The sequence below is a fragment of the Falco biarmicus genome, chromosome 11 (assembly GCF_023638135.1).
Source record: "Falco biarmicus isolate bFalBia1 chromosome 11, bFalBia1.pri, whole genome shotgun sequence".
NCBI lineage: Eukaryota > Metazoa > Chordata > Aves > Falconiformes > Falconidae > Falco > Falco biarmicus.
Window position 1 is genome coordinate 29,251,892 of NC_079298.1, and position 22,100 is coordinate 29,273,991.

Genomic DNA, 22,100 nt, shown 5'->3' on the forward strand with positions numbered 1-22,100 from the left:
TATCAAATATGCTTCCTTTTAAATGACCAGTTCAAATGCATCCAAAACTTTGGTGTACCCCAAAGAAACCACTTTAAAAATAAACAAAGAAAATCAAACCACACACACAAAGATAAATGGTATGATATTAGCAAAATATAGGAAAAATTCTTCTCATTTGCTGGACCAACATACTCCATGGGAAGAGATGGTGGTCTCATCAATGTTATAACTAGAATCAAAATTCTTGATATTGTTAACAGTATGAGCAACCGTGGTAGTAGCTGCCAGATCAACTACATGGAAAATTTCTAGAAGGGGTCAAAACTTGGTTTACAGTGAGACCACCAAAGCTCTGGTACTTGCTTTGGTCATATGCAAAGAAAAAAAAGATTCTTTTATTACAAGAGAAAGAAACCTGGTACAAAAGAGAAAACTGGCTGACATTTCTTGCTTCCTCTGGAATATGTGGTGTATTTTCCAAGTCCAAAGAAAAAATAATTTTACTTGCGGAATATTTTTAGCACAGCCACCTTTTATGTTTGCTGAATAGATAACGATGAAAGCTAGGAATTTATCAAGTCCAGCATAACCTTTGATTCACCTTCAGGACTCCCAAACACCACCCTTATCTCAAAACACCTTCTGGATTGCAAATTATGTAGGCAATTGAACATTCTCACCTCTACGAAGAGGGAGTAGTTTGTTTTCTAGAATTTCTCTTGCATCTGTTCCTTCATCCATCAGATCCAATTTTGTGATCACACCAATGGTCCTAAGGCCTGACCAGGGTGGAAACAGGAGGAAAAAGACAGTGAAAAATCATGTATGTTCAGGAAGAACAACTGCATATTACAATTATACAACAGATATGTGACATTCTCAAAGCTTCCATCACACAATACCAGCTACAACTACAAGTTTTGGTATGTCTGCAAAAGAAGGGGTAATCATTGCCTGTGCGGAAATGTGTTCCTCGAATCTCTTTAACAAGGCTCAGCATTCCTAGGATCTGACCATGTCAAATTTATGATGCATTTTTCCAGAAATCCGACGAGCAGCACAGTCCATTTTGCTAGGTACTTGTCCTGGTTTCAGCTGGGATAGAGCGAGCAGCTGTGCGGTACTTAGTTGCCAGCTGGAGTTAAATCACAACAGTCCTACAAAAATTTCTAGATAGGCATTGCCCCACTTGCTTCTAAGAGACAGTAACAAAATTTTAAAAATACATTTACAGCTTCATTACCTGAATGATACTGAGCTAACAAACAGTTACTCTGATGTCGAAGCCTATACAAGAAAGTGTATACACAGACCTATATTATGAATTATATTTCACACAAGAGTTGGTCTATTACTTCCAATTCTGTTATTACACTTGAGAACAAAATGTGGTTACGTTCAATCATGCTTACCTTGAGGGTCCACTTCCTTAGCTAACTTCAGGGCATCAGAATTGGCCAGATCAGTGTTAGCTGGAGTCACGGCCAGTATCAGACAGTTTTCTCGAGAGATGAACTGCATTATCATGTCTCTGATCTGTTGTTCAATATCTGGAGGCTGATCCCCTACTGGCACTTTAGTGATTCCCGGCAAATCAATAAGGGTTAGGCTTAACACTATATAGAAAACACAGGATCACGAAACTGGTTAGCATGCAAGACACCTAAAGAGATCTACACATCTATGGCTATAGACCAATTTTAGTCACATAAACCCCCACATAATTACCTTCATAGGTACATAAATATTATCAATGGTTCAAACAAAATGCCTGACAATCTGAAAAGTATGCTTTCCCTGTTGGTCTTTCATCTCTGGATTTATTAGCGCTATTTAATGTTTTGAACGTTATAACTGGCATAGAAGAATGATACTTATACTGAATATCCTTGAAGGCTCTTAGAAAAATGAACATGGCTTTCCAAGCTTTTTCTATTAACAGGAGTACAGACAACAGACCATTTCCATTGCATCTTTCAAATCAACCCAAAACAGGCACTTTAATTATCATTTTATTTTTTAAAATAAAGTCCTCTGACCATGCTTTCAACAGTGTCTCTAATTAAGAAATTTAAAAAAAAAATCAATAGCTAGCCTAACTTAATTAGGAAAATTGTTGTTAAGGGGTTTTGCAGTACGTTGCTGTTTTGGTTTTTTGGGTTTGGTTTTTTTTCACTCTGTGACTTTTCTTAAGAAAAGTAAGAAGCGTGAAAAAGTTTATCCATTAAGAAAACCTATTTTGCTCTAGCATGATTTCCCCAGTACAGGCCACAACACCAACTAGAAGCATCCTAGCTCGTTAAACCAGCACTGGGGTAACAGGGTATCCTTTAGACACATGAGAAAAATGAGATTCCTAGAAAGGAAGCACCACAAATATATCTGGGATCTGGCTAATACAGACAAAAATTGCTGAACTAAAAGACTGATCCTACTCAAACAAAGTAAAAGTATTAAATAGGAAATTTTCACTGTCTCCTGGAGTCAGCAAGTTCAACAAAAAAGCTTTGAGGCAGGGCATTTAGTTCAGCTCCTCTCCAGTTGGCTATGTCACATCTGCATAGCAGAGAAGGGCTCAGGGGCATATGTTTAGAGCCAAGGCTGCTCATGGTATATCAAAGGGAGGTTCAGCATCTCTTTAATTACCTCTCCTCTTATTTTAATCTTTCTGTCCTTTGATTCACAATGAAGACATCAGATGAAGTGGTTAGAAAAATAAAGTGCTTCAGCCAAACATACCACTTCTCTCCCCTATCCAAGACAGATTCAATACCAAATATTTTCTCTAGCCTGCCTTCATTAAATTGGGCAGATGGCAACCAGAGGAACTCGCTTTGATCTATACTGGGGGTCTACAACAGAAAGCAGCTTCAAACACCATTATTGTCTAAATATACTTTTAGCAACAGCGAACAATAAATATCCAATAGGGCAGGGAGACATAATGACTTTTTAGATCACTTAATCGGGGAATTCATCTGGAGGGTGGCAAAAGGAAATTTTGCCACTAAGTCTCCCATCTATTATTTGTCTTTACTACTGAGCTACTATCTAATGGTATACATACTGGGGGAGAGATTGGTTTCATCGTGATGCAGAATGAGTATTTTTAAATCAAGAGAATATTAAATGGGACAGAGGCTGCACTCTTCTCAGCTCTACTGGTAACAGCCCTCCACCACAGAGCTTCCTAACACAGGAGAAGTTGAGGACTCTTCCAGATACTTATCTACTTTTGGTTCAACTCAGTCTCAGAAGTTTTTTCATCCCAGAAGACTTCTGATCCAGCAATGACAGCACAGACAAAAGGAGATAGCTAGACAGACAGCTACAGAATACATTACGTGACAGAAATATAAAGTAGAATGATTTTACCTACCATGTGGAGAATATATTCTTAAATTAATAGGAACTGAAGAAATGCCTTTGTTCACTCCTGTTACTCTATCTGTTTCTACTTCAATTTCCTGACGAACTTCATCAAAATCAGTAAATTTCCTCCCTTTGCAGTGTAGAAATTCAGCATACTCTGTGAAAAATATCAATAGCAACTCTGTATTTCACAGGCTTATAGGCGTGGACACCCACTTTCAAGCCCCCAGTATTCTTCAGATGTGTGTGCACAAAAGCATGTCATCATGGATATCAGGAAAGCATTATATATGAGCATATGCTATAGATATGACTGCACAGATGAAAACCAGCCTACGATACGAAAGGGTTAGTTAAGAAGTCAAGTTGACTGGATGTCAACAGTTGGCTTTTATCTTTAGCATGTCATCTTCTGGAACAACCTGAAAGATTCAAATAGATACCGTTCACATTAGTAGAATAAGGAACAGATTGTGAATCAGACTCTCAGTTCTCATCTGATTACATTTGCCTGTAATACATCACTGAATTGAAGAAAATTAATTCAAGTATCACGAAAAATTATTAGCAATTGTTTTCAAAAACAAAGTTATGTGCATTTTTACAAGTTCGTAATGAAAAGAAGATCACTTAAAAACACTGTCATGTTTTTAACACAACTCATTTCCTAAAATCTTCTTGGAGTCTAAATCTGAACCATGCTTAAGAAGTTTGTAAAACCTTCCATAGATATAGTTGTGATTTTGCTGAAGATGGAGAACACAATTAATTCCTAAGTCTTCAATATCGTACAACTTGCCCTCTTACCTTAAAGGGGCATCAACCAGGAATCAGGGATAGATACAGTCTAATTTGTTAGACCTGAACTTGACACTAGGCCGCTGTTTCAACTCTTGAATCCAAATACTGATACTAATTGTAACCTTCTGGATTTCCTGCCCTAGAGGTGCATAACCAAAAGCACACCTCCGGATAGTTTCTTCCTTCAAAACAGAACAGAAACGTTTCTCTCGCATAGCAAGGCTGTAATCCAAAATGACATTAATGGCAATGACAGCTCACCCCCTGTCTGCACAGAGTCTCAGCAGTAAGACCAGAGAAAGGCTGAACAGAGTTGTGTACATTCCAGTTTATTTCATCCTGTGATCAAGGCCTAATCTCAAAATTCCATTTAGATGTTTCTTCCCTAGAAAACATTTATTGGTAAAAAGCTTTCAAACACCAGGGCAACGAGCTTGCTTGGTACTCAAAGAAAGAAAAGCAGCTCAGGAGACCTGATCCAAGAATACAGCTGGGCCTCATGTATCAGTACTAAAGTATGTTTCCCAAAAGTCACTCTATGACTATTGTTGACAGAGCTGTTTAAATAAATAAATAGTCAAAACTACACATGAAACTATGACAATAGTTAAAGCAAACTGAGAGCCAAAAAAGGAGAGCGAGGAGGGGAAAACAACAAATACCAGCCTTTCTATGCTACAACACCAGAATCCCTCCAGATTCAAAGTGCAAGGGACAGGGAAACCCACCTTTGCTAAGACAAAAATAATACATCTCTTATTTCAAACATAAGAGAGCAGCTAACAAAAACCCACCATCTCACTTTTGACAACTTAAAAATGCCAGAGTATCTCATATGCCTTCTAAGCTCTAGCAGCAAAATGACAACAAATGGGGGTTTTGTATGTTCCATTGTCAACTGTTCATTGAAAAAAAACCAAAAACAAGACACCAAGGAATATTCAAATATTTCAAAGTAAAAGTTAAAATGGTGCACAAAAATGGAATATCTCAGTTGCTCTAGCACAATTGAGAATTCACATCTGTAAAATTTGTCATCTTAGATTTGGAAAATAGCTACCTACTGAAAAAAAAAGAGCCAATAAGTAGTTCTTATTTTGTCCCAGTTCTTCATGCACTGCTCCTGGCATAAAATAAAATGTGTTCTTCTTTGTTACTTTTTTTTTTTTTCAGTGGTTCATCAAATTTTCTCAGAAAAATATTTCAAAATTCAATAGTTAATACTTGGTGCCTAGTTGTAACCAGTTGACTGACTCAGCTGATAGTCAAGGAAGCTTTTCTCTTTGTTTCACTTAACACTCAGTAACAGAAAGAGTCCAAATCTGAAATGGCTTCAAGGTAATTTAAATGAAGATGTTCACTCCTTTTTAGCTGTGTTAACATTTATCAGTAGCTCATTCCTCTCCGTGACATCTGTGGTCCCACTAGTTCTGAAGGAATAGACTTTACAACGGGTCATAACCTGTGGTGCCACACACAGCCTACAGAATAAAAATTCAAATGAACAAGCAGCACTTTGTTTGGCTCCTTTCAGCCCAGAGCCTGTTCTTGGCAATGATGCCTTTAGCCAGACTGCATAAGCACAAGTTTTAACGCAATCTTCAGTTTTCAGCTTTCATACACAAAAGAATACTAGGAAAACACTTTTTTTATGCTTTTGTAGGAATGGACATGAAGCCAGACAAGAAAAAGTGATCCTGCCTAATGTCGTGTTTTCAGATATATATTTGCTGTATAAAATTGAAGTTATGTTAAGAGAAAGAACAATTAGATGAAAAACTAAAATATTACCTTTGCATATAGAACACCTTATTTTTTTTGCCCAGACTCATTCAAAGCACCTTGGATAACACAGAATGAAAAAGATCTCTCTTTTTTTTTTTTCCTAATAGCATAATTCTCTTCAGTGCATCCAACCACAAATGTCCTAAGTGATTCTTTATCTCTTCAATTGTGATTATATTAGACAAATCACACAAACAAGTGTTATGGGATACCATTTTGGAAAATGTTCCTCATTTTTCCTGTGAGTTATTTGTCCCTATGGTTTTGTGATTTAGTCTAAGACAATGTTACATGGTTATTAGCAATAAACAGACATTGTTGCTTTCAAACCCTTAAAATTACATACACACTTGAGATTTTTCATAAATTTGTCTCCAAGCTAGAGAGCTGAGTTAGGTACGCCATGTGACGAGACACGGAACATCCCTTAGAAATACAGGAGATAGTTTTTTTTTAAAACATCCTTGATCCACATCAGGCTGAACCCAAGACCTTTCAAAGTCTGACAAAGCCCAGAGGTTTTACCCTATAAAGAATAACCTCTTACTAGAGGTTGAGAATTTACCAAGATGAGAGACCTGAAGTCAGATCTTTGCCCCACCTGATTTCAAGTCGGTCCAAGTCTGTGGTGACATCCAGTCTAGCATACTCAGAAGACTTAAGTCTCCAGCTTGGAGTTTTCCAAAAGGGTAGTTCATTAAATTGCAGGCCTATAGCAAACATTTTATTAAACATATATAGCAAAGGAGGGAAGAATACCTTCTATTACTGCATTTTCTATCTGCCAGTCCCTTGGGGAGATGTCACTCAAGCAACAACAGTGTTATGAGCTTCAATGAATCATGCCACAAAGCCTCAGAATGCTTTCCAAAAGAGTGATTTAAAATCGTGCAAATAAACATCATGAGCTAAAGCACATCACCTTTTCTTTGATGATGGAAGTGAAGGCAGTTAAATAAATCTATTTAGACCTTAGCAAATCATCCAATCATTCTTCACTGAAAAGAGGTTTTTCAATGCTCTAGCTTTGCTAACATGCTGAAGACAAAATATTCAAAAGTCAGGCATTCCACTGTTAACACGTTAAGCCTTGATGGGTTTGAGAGGTGGGTCCATGCGAACCTCATGAAGTTCAACAAGGCCAAGAACAAGGTTCTGCACGTGGGTCAGGGAATCCCAAGCACAAATACAGGCTGGGCAGAGAATGGGTTGAGAGCAGCCCTGAGGAGAAAGTCTTGAAGGTGTTGGTTGATGAGAAGCTCAACATGACCCGGCAACATGCACTCACAGCCCAGAAAATCAACTGTGTCCTGGCCTGCATCACCAGCAGGCGATGGTGCATGGCCAGCAGGTCAAGGCAGGTGATTCTCTCCCTCTACTCTGCTCTCCTGAGCCCCCACCTGGAGCACTGTGCCCAGCTCTGGGGCCTCCAACATAAGGAGGACATGGAGGGCCATGAAGATGTTGAGGGGGCTGGAGCACCTCTCCTATGAAGACAGAGAGTTGGGGTGGTTCAGCCTGGGGAAGAGAACGCTCTGGGGAGATCGTATAGAAGCCTTCCACTACCTAAAGAGGCTGACAGGAAAGCTGGAGAGGGACATTTTACAGGGGCATGTAGCAACAGGACAAGGGGGAGAGGCTTTAAACTGAAAGAGGGTGGATCTACATTAGATATTGGGAAGAAATTCTTTACTGTGAGGGTGGTGAGACACTGTCACAGGTCGCCCTGAGCAGCTGTGGATGCCCCATGCCTGGAAGTGCTCAAGGCCAGGTTGAATGAGGCTTTGAGCAACCTGGTCTAGTGGAAGGTGTCCCTGCCTGTGGCAGGGGGCTGGAACTAGGGGATCTCCGAGGTCCTTTCCAACCCAAACGATTCTGTGATTCTAACCTTCAAGCAGCAAGGCTACAAGAACAGAAATACCCTGGTATTTTTTGAGGGGAAAACACAGAATACCCTGTCAATGCAGAGGATGACAAGAATATCGTAGCAGAAGATTAGAAAAATTGAAAATATGATAGATCTGATGAAAGTAAGTAGCATAAAATACCAGGTCATGCTCTTCAGGACCAATGAAATGGTTAATTACAAGGGTAGACACTCAAACCAAGGGAGGAAAAGTATTCTTTTTGATGCAATAGTCTTTCACATCTTTGAAAATTTTTGTTTGTAGAAGAAATCTATCTTCATTCTTTCAACCACCTTCTATAGATGATGCTTTCTAAACTTCCAATCACTCGCACAGCTATCCTCCAGGCATTTGTCTTAAAAGCTACAGAGGCAGACCTCTCATCAAGATCTTCCTAAGACTGAAAAGAGTGGAAGAACTAATTTTAGGACTGCACATCTGTTGCTGCATCTTGTACAATATTTACCTCTGTATTTTACAACAGCATGACATCAGTGAGTTGTGTTCTATTAAGAGATCCACTGTGAGCACCAGGTCCTCTTCTGAAAACTAGCTATCTAATCAAATACTAGCCTTTCAGTACAGGAACAGCTCTCATCCCAGCTGAACTTCTTCCTGCTTTTGCAGCATTTCTCTTCCTTTGCAAGCAATTTGGATTCCAGTTCTGCCCACCAGTATATTTCATAGTCTCATTTGTATTTGCCAAATATAAACTTAATAAACACACTGTTCTGTCATCCTGTCAGTAATACAAAAAACTGAACATGACCTGGAGGGATGTCACTTCCACACTGTAAACAACTATAACAGCATATTATAAGAGTCCTTTCCAGACCATGTTTCCTGAGATTGTTTACTATACATAAAAAAACCCCAAACATGCAAGACAGTTGAAAAACCCTTACTGTATCCAAGCTAAGACACCTACCCTTTATTTACAAACCTGCTACCCTGTAATAAAAAAGTAAGCTTGATGGGTTTTTTTCACTTGATTGTGTTGGCTGCTATTCATCTCAAGTACCTTTCAGATTATTAGTTAATAACTAATTACAATTTTTTTTTTTTCCTAGAAGTGAACTTTGACTGATTCTTCTGTTGCTTTTCTTTATTATCTTTTTGAAGATGGGCAAATATAGAGCCTTCCAGTCTTTCAGTGAGGGAACTCCATCTTCCCTGATGTCAGTGAGCATCAGCCTCAGAACAACGAAACAAAACCTTCCAGGCAAACCATTTGTAAAAACAAATATTCGTGGCTACAATTCACTTGTCCTAACATGACCTGAAGCCCATACCTGGTTTGAGGGTGCTGATGGGAGAACTGCCTGAGCCCTCAGACCCACGCTGCCAGACCTCAGCAGTCTGTTACTAGTACGCACAGGCAGACAGCAGCAGCAAGGAGGATTTGCAGCCTCTGCAGCCCTACACTAACAGCTTAAATTCAGGTTTGAGACCAGCAGCGTATCAGTCCCGTTAGGGCGATGAGTCTTCCACTGTCTCAGGAAGGAGTCACCAGTCACTACCACCTTCTCCCTGTGGTAATGTCACTTTTTAGCTTTTACGGTATGCACATCCACATTTTTACTGGTCTCTACAGCATCCCTGCTCGTCATCTGAATAAGCAGCTGCCACAGAATGGGATGCAGAAAATGGCAGCCACTGTCCTCCCTTCCTCCCTGCAAAGTGCCCAGTCTGTCCCCTACTACTGGCACTGTGGCACCTTTCTACCTTTCGTCCCTGAAGGCCGCCAAACGCCTTCCTGCTGATGAAGTCTCTAAGATCATTCATGTTAGCTGAAATAATTCTTTTATAAATTTTTCAGTTTTCTGTTAGAGGACTGTTTTTGCCACCAGATGGCAATAAAAGATGGGTATGCCTAAGGAGCAGTCTCACAACAAAAGACACTTGCATTAAAGCTCAGCAACTTCAATAGAAGAAAGCATCTGTAAGACTTCAGGGAAAAAAAATAGTATCAGAATTGTCTTTTAAACCTTATGATGATTTACTCTCCGCTTAATGTTCTAATTAACAGAACTGAAACAAATGTGGGTATTGTACATACGACTCAATCTAAAAATGTCCACCTCAATAATGACTTTCAAAATGTTAATCTGCCATTTCTTTAGTAAAGAAACAACCAAGACCATGAAAAAAATCTCAAGTTCCCCTCCAAAAAGAGTTCTCAAAATGAGGAAGATAACCCTCCTAGAGCCAGGATACTTTAACACGTAAATAATACAATGGGATGTATACAGCAGGCAATGCATTTTTAACACTCAGAAGACCTACAGCAAAGGCTTCACCCAAAACCTAAGTACATTTTTTGTCATCACTGCTGTTCAAAAAACATACTATCCAGTCTCAAGAAATCCAGGTAATTATTTCACTTCCATAGCCAGAAGAAAGCACAGTAAGAGGAATAAGAGATTGCTTAAGGTTATACAGAATGTGTGGCAACAGGGGGAAAAGAAGAAAAAGAAAAAAAAAAAAGAAAGAAAAAAACCCCACTCAGCTCTCAAGACTTTCTCAGGTGTTTCAAGTCATCACCGTCTGTGGGAAAATCACTTGAGGGAGAGGGAAATTAGAGAAAACTGGGGTACTACAGAAGTTGTAGTATTACAGAAACCTTTTTAGGGTTAACTGCAGTTGCCACTTTCAGGATGGTTGGCACCCACCGGATCTACTCCACCAGGGTTCCCTAGGCAACTCAACCTGCCATCCTAGAGGAGCAGTGGAGGCTGCAGCAGAGTGGAAACACCTCAGCCAGGCTCTGCTTGGCTCCCTGCAGGACAGGGAACTTGATGGTACCGTACAGCCAATAAGCTGCATAGCAGCTATCAAACGGGACATACAAGAGATGTCTGTTGCTGAGCCAACAACTATGGCAAAATCATTTTCCTTAGATAAAATGATTATCATGAGCAAGGGTCACCTAAGGAAACTGATCCCACCAAAGTCACCTACCTCCAAGGTATGACCATCCCCTCATTGAGCATGTGCTTTATATTTTTTATTGGCTATATCTTTCAATGAGAAGCAAGAGAATTTTACACCAACGAATATTAAAAGAATCTTGGGCCAGAGCCGCTCGAGCTCCACCTGAGAGTAAAGAAAAGTATAAAAAGTGAATGAATGAGGGGAGAAGTTAGGGAAGATTCCATCGTAACTTCTGGGATCAGTTGACAGGCTGAACCTTCTCCTCCATAGGTACACCTATTGGGTAAGAACTTTGTCTTATGAGTGCTAAATAGCCAACACTAGCTGTTATTAGTGATTGATGTGTTGGTTGTCTATCCCTTCAAGTTTGTTTTTGCAGGCAGTTCCTATCACCAGCAAGCACGAACCTTAATTTGTCACAATTTTATAATAAATAGTGTTATTCCATAAACTGTTAGTGTTAGTCCTTCATGAGCACTAGCAGCCACTGGCAGCAGGTAACACACTCGAATAAAGTGGGCCGACCTGCCGAGGGGTCCCACTGATGCTGTTGGTGTGTTTCTCTGAACACGTCAGTTGAATTGCCCTCTGATCCAGCAGGATCGTTCAGTGAAGGGTCCCTGTAACAGGATGCTGACAGACTGGTCGGGCACAAGGGTCTTAGCTTTCCTGGGGCACTGAGACACAGATCAAACACCTGGGGTTAAGAAAATCTACCCCCACTTTACAAGACACCTTGCCAAAACTTACTCAGCAGAACCATTTAAAAGTATCTATTATCTCCTGCAAAAAGTATTTAATCTTGCTGATGTATCAGATCAAAGAATCCCCACACTAGGAAGTATACTGAAAGTTGTGAAACAAAAACTTAGAATGCTTAAGAAATAGTTTTTAACACAAATTAAGACATACCAACTCAAAGGAAGAAAAACCCACCAGCCCACTAGCCCTCTTTCAAGAAATTATGGTAACACATGACAAATCACTACAGATCAGCATGCTTACTGGCAAAACTTGCAGAGAGAAGTTTAAAAGTTGAAATGGAACTAATGTACCTTACACAGAACTCCATGTTGCTCCAAGACTACTGAACACTAACACAGCCTTAAAAACCTCATCCCAGGTAGCTGTTTGCCAACAATTACATCTTAAAGACACACAGGGAAAAATCCTTATAAAAGCACAACTACAGGCATATGTAATGCATTCCTCCTCCTGAAAAGGAATCCTAAGTAAGAAAGTGAGAGACCAGCTCTCTGCACTCATGGGTAACTACTGAAATACCACAACAGTTTAGCATTTAAAATAAATGCTGTCTGGTGAGAAAGAATGAGCTCCCTGTACCTTATGCTGCAGAAAATACCAAAAGAACTGGCATGCCTTTTGCCCGAATTCAGACATCAGACCCTCACATCAAACATCCAGGAAAAGAGCAGGTGGAATTCTCCCACATACATCCTCTGAATGGCTCAGCTAATTTATCACAGCTGTCTTGCCTGCCTGGTAAAACCTGAAGTTCCCCATCAGATAACCTCCCAGTTAACAGTCCCCTGTTCACACCTGTGCCTTCCAAAAACTCACTGAATTGCATCTTCCCATGCAGGACTATTTTCTCCAAAACCATTCTCTATTCTGAGCTCCTTCAGAGACTAGATATAACAAAGGCACAAAAGTCTTGTTTAGACCTGACACTAGACATTCCTAATGCTGTGGAATTGGCCAGGGCCAAATGCAGTGACCAGAGAGAGTATCAAGCTGCACTTGGATTGCTTAGCATGGTTGATGTCAGACAAAAACTTCTTTTTTTTTCAGTTGTGACTTCTGGATATGAAACAAAGATGCTTTTCCAGAATTTAGGTCTGTTTATTACAGAACAAAGACTGCATGCTTATTTGGTTATATTCAGCAAGACAGTGAATATACCATTTTTCTTCAGTGAAGAGCAGCAACTGAACTGAAAACACACAATGAAGAATAACAATAAAAATTGTGACCCTACCTACAACACTGCCAATGAACCACTTTGGGACAAGTAATGAGTATCAGCCTTTCACTGCAAGAAGAAAGGCACCTTGGAGCCTCAAAATATTTACAAGGTACAGACTTGCACCCCTCCCCCTCCTCTAGCCACTATGTAATTTATTGGATACAGGCCACGTTTACCATTTCATTTGAAACGCAGCTGGGCAGTCTCAAAAGAGATTCAAAGCAGGATAGCCAAGAACAAGTCAGAGTCCTTCAGAGGATGTTATTTTTAACATCCATATTTTGACTCATTCTATGCTACTAGTTTTTTTGCACATTATCAAACTCAGGGAAATAGTCACAGCTACTAAAGACTGATTTGTCAGTTGGCATATTTAATTAAAATCTTTGTCTTTGCCTCCAAGATTTCAGTAAAGTACAGTATTTGCATGGATGTGGAAGTGCAAATGGCGTAAAGCCATTTAGGAATTGTACTGTTCCCATCAAAATATGCTAGTGATTAAAGCAGGTCAACAGGTCACTACAAAATAGCTTTGTACTAATTACACAGGATTTTTTTAAAAAAGGGGAAGTAAACAAAATTCTAAAAAAACCACTCCACACCTCATGAGATACATTTCTTAGTATTGAATATTCACAGGGGTAACAGCTCTTTAGCCAGATGTGTCAGGTCTTTCAGATGTTGGAGGGCCCCTGATAACTCCTCACAATCAAATCCTGCTGCTCCCTTCCATGACATGACATGTCTAAGCCAAATAATGAGTGGTCAAATTTTCCTCTTACTTGGGTGTGCACAAATGCCTCAGCTGCCAATCTTTATCCCTTAGTGCAGAGACTCAAAGGGAAATGAAGCTTTAACCTCCTCTGCCAATCACACTCACATTCCAAAAAGATTTTCAGCCAGTTCCAAAACATTACTAAAATATCTTGCCGTCATCTCTGCACACCTATATAGGAAGTGCCCCCTCCCTCCCAAGGAGTAATATAAGATTAAGAATAGTTACTTTTAAAAGAGTCAAGAAAGATTTTAGGATTAGAGATCAGTTAAGTTTGCTACAGCAGCAAGAACCTGATACAGTCCTCTAATTACTTTCTATAACATTTTAGATAATTATGGACTTGATAAAAATCAGTCCAGTATCTGCTTCCTGTAAAAGAACACTGTGCTTCTCTAAGTAGTTTTCTTTACTTTCTTTTTTTAAAATTAGTTCAGAAAGATAAAGGTGGCTTAAAAGATAAAGTTATTTGGAATTTCACCACCAAAAACAACAACAGTGGAACAAAGTTTAAAGAAAGTAACAAAACAATTAAAGCTTGCATTTTAAAGGTCTTGGCATCTAATCCCAAACAAGAAATACACAGCTTTTCCCAAAGGGAGAAGTATGTCTTGGCATCTAGGAAACATGAAATTAGGCTGAAGCTCAGTTCTCCAGAATTTTTGATGTTGTTGTTGTGCTACTTAAGTTACAAGGAAGAACTGCTCTTGAGCAGACAAGGTACCTATATGAAAACCTAGAAGTCTATCTAAAGCTAGTAATACTATGTGAACATATTAATGGGGAAAATACCAGAAAGACAGAAGCCCTTTCACTGCCCCCTTAACCAAGCGACAATGATGATTTTACAAAATAGGGCAACACAGACCGGTCAGGGTAAGTTTAGGATGCATGTACAGGAATAATTATTAACTACTTGAGGTTAGAGTGTTAAGAGTTTACTTACTAATTCACATGTCCCTGCAGTTTAGTCATTATGTTAGTAATGCCAGCACAGAGCTCAGTTCTTTTCTTTCTTCTGCTCTTACAGGGTGCTGGGAAAATTAGATGAAGATTCTCCATAGCTAGGCCTTATTCACGCATTTCTGCATGCTCTGTCAGAGACTAAAAGCCACATAAGCCGAAATGGCAAAAGCATTCATATCTCCAACTAAAACAAATTTCATCTTTTAATATATGTAAAGCACTACAAGCATATTACACACTTGAAAATCCTAGTTTCTAAGCTGAGCATACCGAAATACTGGATTCCACAGTTTTCCCTTTACCTTCCACAGTATAAACACTACAGAAAAATTCATAGAGGCACTGAAAATATGGATGTGCTTTAAAAGCAGTAACTCAGAAAAAAACCTGAAGCCTAGGCAGACTGGAGTCTACCTGCCTGCTAAACAATGAAAAGACCTTTTAGGGAAAAAAAAATGCACAAAAACTTAATTACTTAATTAAATGCTGTTCTGGATGTTGTTTCATTTCTTTTTACTATTTTAAGTAGAAGTCAATAGTAAAGCAATTTTGTTGCTTACACTGGTTTAAAAGCAACAACAACAACAACACCTGAATGATGGGAAACTGTAGCTGCTTTTATGTATGCTAGGGAACTGAGCTGCACAACAGCAGATTAAGTGCCTCTTGGAAGAGTACGAGTGGTGAATTCTGATGAAAGATCTCAATACGTCAACACAGCTCAGTGGTATACCATACTGTATTCTTATTTTCAACCAGACAAATACACAGAAACCTTGTTATCTCCCAGTCTACCTTCTGTTATCCCCCAGTCTACCTTCTGCTCTACTTAGTGCAGTAAGCCCAACCAAAAAAGACAAGTCATGAAAACAAGCTGCGTGGAATCAAATCTGTGTACACTAGAGCACGAGTTAAAGGTAGAAGTACAGCAATTTCGGTGTATTAACTAATACAACTGTAAAGCTCATCAAGAAATGAATAAATCAAAAGCTAATTTCTAAAACACTTTGTATGTAATAATGTTTCTCCACTTCTTCAAGTTTGATCTTGGGTTAAATTTACTATAGGATTTAGATTTTATGTTTTCCCAGATGGGACAATGAGATTAGTTGGTCCTGAGCATACAGTTTTGAAGCAGTGGGCCTTTGTTCCAGTCAAGCAGTGTGAAAAAAGGTGCAACTAAAGTTTTTCTGGAATTTCTTTTAACTCCTGCTGAAGTACATCAGCACTTTTTCCAGGCATTGAACCAAAAAGAGGAGGAGTTTACCTGTTTTGGCAGTGATGAGTTGCAGGACCAATGGTCGTCTTGTTACAATTCCAGAACCTCGTGGAAGAAAATCCCTAGAAACATTAAAAAAAAAATAATAATTACTGCCCTGAAAGCATTGTCCAGTTATATAAGATAGTGGACTAATTTAGAACCTCTTCTATCCCTTCAGCTGCAATAAAAATGGAAATTTGGTGGGGACAGATTTACATCAAACACTACTATAAAGTAGGGCTGTTAATTTTGGTTCAAGATAGCAGCAAGTCATTAATTAGATAAACACCTTTTAAAACTAAATTACTGTCTCAGGGTATTACCAATTCTTTTTCTTCATGACAATCACACATAACATCTCAAAAGTCACCTTGCATAGTAAGAGTACCTGAAGCCATGCCCACATTTATCAGGCTCTCCAAAATAAACATGTCTGCACCATATACCTTATTTGTAGAGGATATGGACATATGAACACACAGCCTCTCTCATACCACACCAAAGCTCTGGCCAAACCAAATTACCAGGACTCTGCACCTACTCCTTCACACACTTCTGCCAGTTCAAATCCTCAAATAACGTTTCCAGCAACACACGCACCCAGTTTTCGAGTGAAAGCTGAACACTAGAAGTACTCTGGGACAGCAGGAAGGAGTGTCCTTGGACCAGAAAGCAAGCAATGAAGCCAAGACAGCAACTCTGTCATGTCATTATGCATCCCCATGATCCTTTCCATGCCTCCAAAGACAGGGAGACTCCCTACGCAACTGAAACCCTAGAAAAACTTTCAACCAATTGTTAGTTGCAAAACCAGTGATCAGAAACCCAAAGCAAAATAACAGACTTTTTTTTCCAGGGTCTTCCCCAGTTCCCATACCTATTATACTCTTACAAACCTTCACAAGAGGTTCAGTGAGGGGCTGTGAAGGGTGCCTCAGAGGAATAAAATTCAAAAGGTAAATAGTTCCACTATCAGCTTAAGTTCATTGAAATCTCCTCCTTTTTTCCTACCATAGCAGGGATGCTGTATCACTTTCTTGCTTGCCTTAGCAGCATTGCTAACTCACCTCTCCAGCTCAGGTGAAAAGCAATGCAGCAAATGGTTAGAGCATGGATTGTCAGTCAAATCACAGAGCTGATGAGGGTGACCGTATTATCACATGTGCTAGTGCCAGTACAAAGGGTGAGGCAGGAATGTGCAGCATGTTTGTTTGGCAAGGGTAGGGAGAATGACAACACTAAAAGGAAGCAAGATACAGCCCTGTTAGCCCTTTAGTCAGAACTGCTCAGATGGGTCTGCTCAAGCCACTTGAGAAGCCACATCTTACAATGATTATAATCATTGCATATCGTCATACTGACCTTCTGCTACTTAACAGATGCCTGATTTTAGCAGTTCCTTTAAGGCAGCACACAAACCTACAAGGTTTAAAACAAGCCTAGAAGGTACACCTATGAAAACAAAACACACAAATGCTGCATCAAACTTCAGGATATTATTTGTGCAAATCAGAAGATATTAGGTCTTGAGGAGTCACAGGTAAAGAGGCTCAGGAATGCAACAGTGAACGTCTTTCCACAGGCACCAAAAGGTAACAAAGCTTTGGCAGCCTGCAGAAGAGAAGTATGGCAACTCTAGCCATGATGCAAGCTCTGAAGAACTCCTTTTCAAACTAACATGTAAACATAAATAAAAAAAATAAATAAATTTTAAAAAATCACATAAACAAGCAGTTCTAAGGCTTTGAGGAACAAGACTAGCTGTCAGCTGTGCACCACACCACTTTAGAACTTTCCAGCATTTTGACTGAAACAATTTCTAACAAAGTCTTACATTCTCAGTACCTGTTAACATGCGCTTACAGTGTGATTATTCTGCAAAATAAAGATAAAAAGCACACCACAAATGGAGAGGCTGTTTGAACACAAACTAGCTTGTTAAACTTCTATACTGGAACACAGATCTGCAGGCAAAAGCACAAATAATTAGATATTCAAATAATCTCTAAAACAAAGATAATGCAAAAACATCAGGCTACTGATTTAAATTTGCTGTGATGTTTTACAACACTTGAGACAGCAACAGGATACAAGAACTAGCTCAAGGAGATGCCAAAGGCCTTCAAAAAGGTCTATTGTAATTTCAGTACCTATCAATGGAGAGAAACCCGTGTCTCTGTGAAGTACCATCTACTGATATTTTCTCAGGGCGAAGAGGAGAAAATTGTAACAGGAACATACTCATTCCTCTGTATGCACTGAAATGACAGTAACACAGGATGTAGAAAACCCTATTGAGATTATAGTTTCAAGCATTTCATGTCTGATTTAAAAAAAAAAAAAAAAAAAAAAGGCATTTTCCCATCAAGAAGCTAAAAGGAATTGCTATTCAGGACAAACTGATCACACAAAACAAACTAGGGTCCTCTGCCACACCACATGAGGCAGTAAAATCCTTCAGGGAGTCAAAGGCTGGAAAGACTTAATGATTTTCTGTTTCAGACTAAGCACATTGAGCGACAAAGAACACTGCACCAATGCAACTCCTAGTTATACAACACCAGCCTTTCCTCAACAGCAAAATAACAAAGAAATTTAAGACAACCATTTTCCTTCAGAACGACCTCTTAACATTCCCAAAATAGATGGCATTCAATAACACTCTCTAATAATTTGAACTATTGTCAAAAAGCCCATCATCTGTTCAAGCAAGCATCAGCAGAGAGACATTCCTGCTTGGTGAGAGGGTGAGCTGTGTTGATCACATAACCAACTAAACAGTGTGAGCTGAAAAGCGTAATGTTTCTGCTTCAAATGTGAAGTCTGAAGAGGAAAAAAACACTGAGAATGAGGGTAACAAGGGGATCATGGGGACAGTTCAGGAAAAAACTCCCCCCTCCTGCCATTAACTACTGAATGGTTATTTTACCTCTATGAAAGAGACATCGACCTGCCCCCCCCCAGGGATGGAGAAATTTTTTTATTTATTTTTAAACATTTGAAATTTCAGGTTCAGACACAAGGCAATGGCATCTGTGCACCTCAAATTAGATGTTACAAATAAATACATAAACTCTGCTTCTAGAAAAAAGCACTTCTTTGAGCACACACAGAAAAGTCAGTCAAATCTGGGACATAACTTGCACTTTTTTAGGAAAAGCAAAATAGTACCACACTACAATTCTAGCAGCAAAGGAATCAGATTAAATATTGTACAACTGCTTCTGCAGAAATGCCTACTTTGATATCCACAAGACAGGATGCAGGTCTTCTCGCCCCCCCCCCCCCCCCCCCCCCCCCCCCCCCCGCCTTGCTATGGAAAGCATTCTACACAGGGTTTGTCAGTGGCACTGAAAAAAAAAAAACCCAGTGTATTAGGAATGGCCCCACACCCTCATTTTTCCATAAAATGCCTACTTAAATAAAATGTTTCTTAAAGAAGGAAGAAAAAAAGTAATTTCAGCACCAAGAAATATAATAGGACTGAACACAGCCAAGTCACGAGGGCTCCTTCTGACCAAAAGGCTGATGCCCCTCTATGTCAGAGCAGCACGATTCTTTTAAGGACAGGTTTGAGACAGTTGCTTTTCAGCAGCTTTTGGTCAATGTGTACAGATGCATACAGAGACAGCTGGGAGAAAAATTACATCAGAGTTGAAGCAGCTACAAAGAAATCCATCTAGAACAAAACACATGCCTGAGAATTTGTGCACAAGACACTGACACGGGAGATAAAAGACTGTCTTCTGTGGTGAGGGGAGCGAGCCTGTGAGCACCTGCGTGCACGACTGCAAGATCACTTAACAGTAACAAGGAAATCAGAATGAAACACATTGTGCAAGAATAAAGCTAAGAATGAAAGATAACGCTCCTTTAAAAGATATGCATCCTACATTAAGAATCAAACTACTTTTACATGTTTATTCTCAGAGCCTTTTCAGCAAAAGGCACTCTGCTGACAACAGCTATACTAGCTCAGTGCTGTGACATGACAGTTCAGAGACCAGTTGCAAAGCCCGTCCAGTGTTGCCTAGCCAGTACTGAATGTATCACATACAAATAAGATGCACACAGCCAGGTCTGCCAGAACATCACTTCAGTAACTCTTAAATCTTAGAATGCACTCGTCTGTTAGAATACCATTAAATATTTCCAAAAGCAAAATATTTTCAAGGCCAAATAATTTTTAACCCCAAAAGCTATAAAGCTCATGTCTAACTGCATAACAAACTGTACTGTCTTCACTCTCCAATACTGCCTCGTTTCCAATATCAGCAATCTGGACAAGTGTATCTACTGAAACATTTGTTTAATGTGTATAGGTAACAGATATTAGTTTGAATTGGACTTGCTAAACCCCAAGTCTCAAAAACTGGTATCACAGGATGGTGATGCAGGTTCTCAATGGCCATACCATTAGCAGTTCATAACAAGACTACAGGGTTCTGGTCTTTGCTACAGTACATAACTTTATTGTAAGAAAAAAAAAAAGAAATAAAAAGAAAAGAAAGTTCACGTCTCTGTATGTTGTCTTTCCTTTATCATACCCTCTTTGACTGATTTTCAGAAAGCAAACAAGCTGAAAAAGTAATTGGACAATCCATTAATGAGAAGAGTCCCCTGGAAGAGAGATGAACACCCTTCCACATTTCAGAAAGGGCAGAAACCATAGTGAAATGCTGAAAAGCAAACTAGATGTGGGCTCCTTCAGTGAGGTTGTCTCATTATAATGCAGGGCTATACTTACAAAGAAAAGAACACATATCAAACAAAATACAAACATAATATTTCCAAAGGGATTTCCAGGTAGGGCAACAGTTTTCATTGAAGAGCTCTCTAGCACACTAGCACTATTTATTATGTTAAAAAAAAAAAAATAAAAGACAAAACAGAAGAATCCTGAGTTTGTATGAAGGGCGATGATGCCTCATCACTTCAAATTTAATCATGGTTTCAAAACAGTAACTTAAATCTGCTATACTTTGCCAGTATAGTACTGAGAAATATTCTGCACTTTCCTCAGTTATGCAGTCAGTATTACACAGGAGAAATGGTGATTAATTTACATTTATACCAATGTAATTAATTCATATAAAACATAAGAGGAATCCAAGAAATCAAATAATGGAGGAAAATGTCAATGATTACACAGTAACTGCATTAAAGAGCTAAGAACAAGTAAAACAGAGTGATGAATTGTCAGAAAAATCAGAAGTCCCTGGAAAGAAAGACTCCCCATTTTTCACAAAGGATGGAAACCAGACAGGCTCAGTACAAGAGCCGTAATTCTCTCACAGAAGATCACAAACGGCTCACCTACATCTATTTCATTTTGCCAAACAACATTAGTAATGTTACTCATAAAAGTTTTTCCACTAACTCAAAGTTCATCCCAAAACCCTAACCTTTCCTCCAATGCAGAAAGACCACATTCCATGAGCAGCTGAAATGAACACCACTGCTGTCGTAGCATTCCACACAGCTCTCTATTCCCAAGGACTGCAACACAGCTCCAGTTGCAATAGGAAGCAATTATGCCCAAAGCCAACAGTTTTCCCAGGCCTTTTTCCAACACAGTGTTTATTGTTTTATACAACTCCAGTCTGGCACACTAGGAGCACTTGTGGCTCACGGTGGCTGCTGAATGGCCATATCTTGTGTGAAAGAACACACTGATTCACAGTGAACACTTACACATACCTATATAGCCAAGCATCTCCTGGCTCTGTGGCAAATAGTACTACAAAAGGCTTTCATTTTTCTGGCATTTATCATGTTTAGCCTCAAAGTGCTACAAAAAAAACCAAAACACAGAAAAGCATGGTCCAGTGCAAGCCTACGGAGGAGACACATTAATAATTTCTAACTTCTTTCCTCAGGTTCACTTTTTAAAACCCATAAGCCAAAACCAGTGAATTTATAACTAAAGAACACTTAATGCTGAAAGTATGCACACTCATTCTATCTCGCCTGCTCTTGCTTTGGTGCTCACCAACATCACAGAGGACTCAGCAGGAGATCCTTCACACATTTCTGTTTATTACAGAGCAAGGTAAGTCCAAGTGATGGGAAATGTACTTTGCATTTAAGCAGTGGCTTTCTTAGGAATTAAATTTGGAACATTGGGTGAAGTACTTTCTGAGAACAGGCTTGTCATCACTGACACTAGACATGACTATTTATCTTTCCTTAGTGGTTTCAGAAGCATAACTCCTCTACCCTCCAAATGACAGTACAAAGATAACCCCGGGACACATTTTCAAGAAATCTCAAAAGCTTTAAGGCACTACCTCTGTTGTGCTTTGATGTTCTCAACCATGTACCTTTTTT

The 22,100-nt window shown here is 39.3% G+C and overlaps 1 protein-coding gene across 3 annotated transcripts in view; it reads right to left on the reverse strand.

Annotated features, from left to right (window-relative positions):
• Positions 1-22,100, reverse strand: part of DNM3 (dynamin 3) — a 187,063-nt gene that overhangs the window by 154,284 nt on the left and 10,679 nt on the right. For all 3 annotated transcript variants that reach the window (XM_056355522.1, XM_056355520.1, XM_056355519.1), the window contains exons 2-5: positions 15,777-15,850; positions 3,362-3,511; positions 1,395-1,598; positions 663-761 (exon numbers count right to left, since the gene is read on the reverse strand). In XM_056355522.1, coding sequence (XP_056211497.1) covers positions 663-761; positions 1,395-1,598; positions 3,362-3,511; positions 15,777-15,850 — 527 coding nt within the window. The remainder of the gene's footprint in view (positions 1-662; positions 762-1,394; positions 1,599-3,361; positions 3,512-15,776; positions 15,851-22,100) is intronic.